Source organism: Helianthus annuus, chromosome 3 (genome assembly GCF_002127325.2).
Source record: "Helianthus annuus cultivar XRQ/B chromosome 3, HanXRQr2.0-SUNRISE, whole genome shotgun sequence".
In the NCBI taxonomy this organism is placed as follows: Eukaryota; Viridiplantae; Streptophyta; class Magnoliopsida; order Asterales; family Asteraceae; genus Helianthus; species Helianthus annuus.
This window is the reverse complement of record NC_035435.2, coordinates 156829090-156830666: the sequence shown is the minus strand read 5'-3', so window position 1 is coordinate 156830666 and position 1577 is coordinate 156829090. Positions and strand designations below refer to the sequence as shown.

Below are 1577 nucleotides of genomic sequence, written 5' to 3'. Positions count from 1 at the left end.
TTCATCAAATTCGAACCAAACATATTAAGAGATAGAAATTTCGATTCCAATTTCACTTGAATTCCATAGAAATTTATGCAAACCAAGCGCCCCTTAAACTAGTCGAATTCTAATTAGACAAACCACAAACCAGGGACGAAAGAAAATTAAATGATAAGATCATCTTGAAATAGGTAGACTTTCAGTTAATTAATCAAGGAATTGCCCAACACAACTTCACCTGATTCAATTCTTCTTTGATTATTCAACTACATAATATCGACAAATCATTAGTTCATTACAAAACAACCAACGTAAAACACACAAAAGAAAAAACAACTTAAAACAAAACAAAAAAAGAACTAGAGATGTTTATGCCCATGAAGGTGTCCCGGAGGATAGGTTGGGACCGTTGCTCCAGTAACCGGGTCCACTGCTCCATACGTCTGTTGGTGGGCCGGGACCGTGGTCTGACCAACAGTCCCAACATGTGTCTGGTGATGCCCACCATACACTCCGGTCCCAGGATCATGACCAAGAACATGGTGCTTCCCATGCAACTTCTCGGCCGCGTGTTCGGCTTTCTCCATGTGCAAGTTCATCTTGGCTTCAGCTTCTTTAGCTTTCCTCCGTTGGTGTGCTATGTCTTTTTCTTCCTGTGTTCTTGCAGTTGCCTTCTCTGCCTGCATGCATGTAGCCAAAGTTTGTTAAAATCATCATCGTATAAACATTAATCAATCAACAAATGAAGCATAAAAGACCTTTTCTTCAACATTGGCTTTGTATGACTCAACATGGGCCTTTGCAGCACTGGCTGCGTTGCTTACTTTCTCTTTCACTGAATGCATTGTGTGTTTTAGTTTCTGATTGCTATTGGGTCTAATCTGCTTGAAATAAGGGTTTTGAATGACGGTGATTTGTGGCAGTGTTTATCCGAAAGATGATACGTCTCTCCCACGTGTCTTCCATGCAAACACCTGCCGTTAGATGAATGCCACCTTTTGCATATATACTGTTTTATCATACTCCATAAAATAATAATAATAAAACATACTAAAGGAAAAACTTTGGGTTTTAGCTTTTCCAAAGATGGTATCTAACTTGATTATGCACCGCCCGGGTGGTAAATGAAATATTTCTTAATTTAATAACATGTAGGTCGTCTATGTTACAGTTATTTATATATACTATTTATAATACGATTTCAATAAAAATTACATTGATATATTTTTGTTTTAATAAAGTTTAGGAATTACAAAGTAACTTTATTAAAGTCCAAGAATAGTAGCGGTACCCACCAATAGCTAGGTTGATTCATTACGGCAGCAAGGGAGAAAGACAAAAATATGAAATACTAGAGAGACTAAACATGTACACTATCAAAGTTAAAGAAGAGGGACTAAACACGCATAAAATAAAAAGAAAACTTTTTTTGAAAACAGCGGGCTAAACACATATATTAGCAAACATGAAGGTTTAAAAGTTAATAAAAAAAATCGACCAATGAAAAGGTGTGCCCCTCATATATGTAGATATAGTAAATTTTACCTTTTAACATCAAACTATTCTACATCACCATCATGGCAGGCTAAGGGCAT

The 1577-nt window shown here is 36.5% G+C and overlaps 1 protein-coding gene across 1 annotated transcript; it reads right to left on the bottom strand.

Annotated features, from left to right (window-relative positions):
- Positions 1-221: 221 nt before the first annotated feature.
- On the bottom strand, positions 222-887 carry LOC110930290 (late embryogenesis abundant protein 18). The gene is made up of 2 exons (XM_022173577.2): positions 741-887; positions 222-662 (listed from the first exon to the last, which is right to left on the bottom strand). Exons 1-2 carry the CDS (start codon positions 825-827, stop codon positions 342-344), a joined length of 408 nt encoding a protein of 135 aa, XP_022029269.1. The 5' UTR covers positions 828-887; the 3' UTR covers positions 222-341.
- Positions 888-1577: the final 690 nt, after the last annotated feature.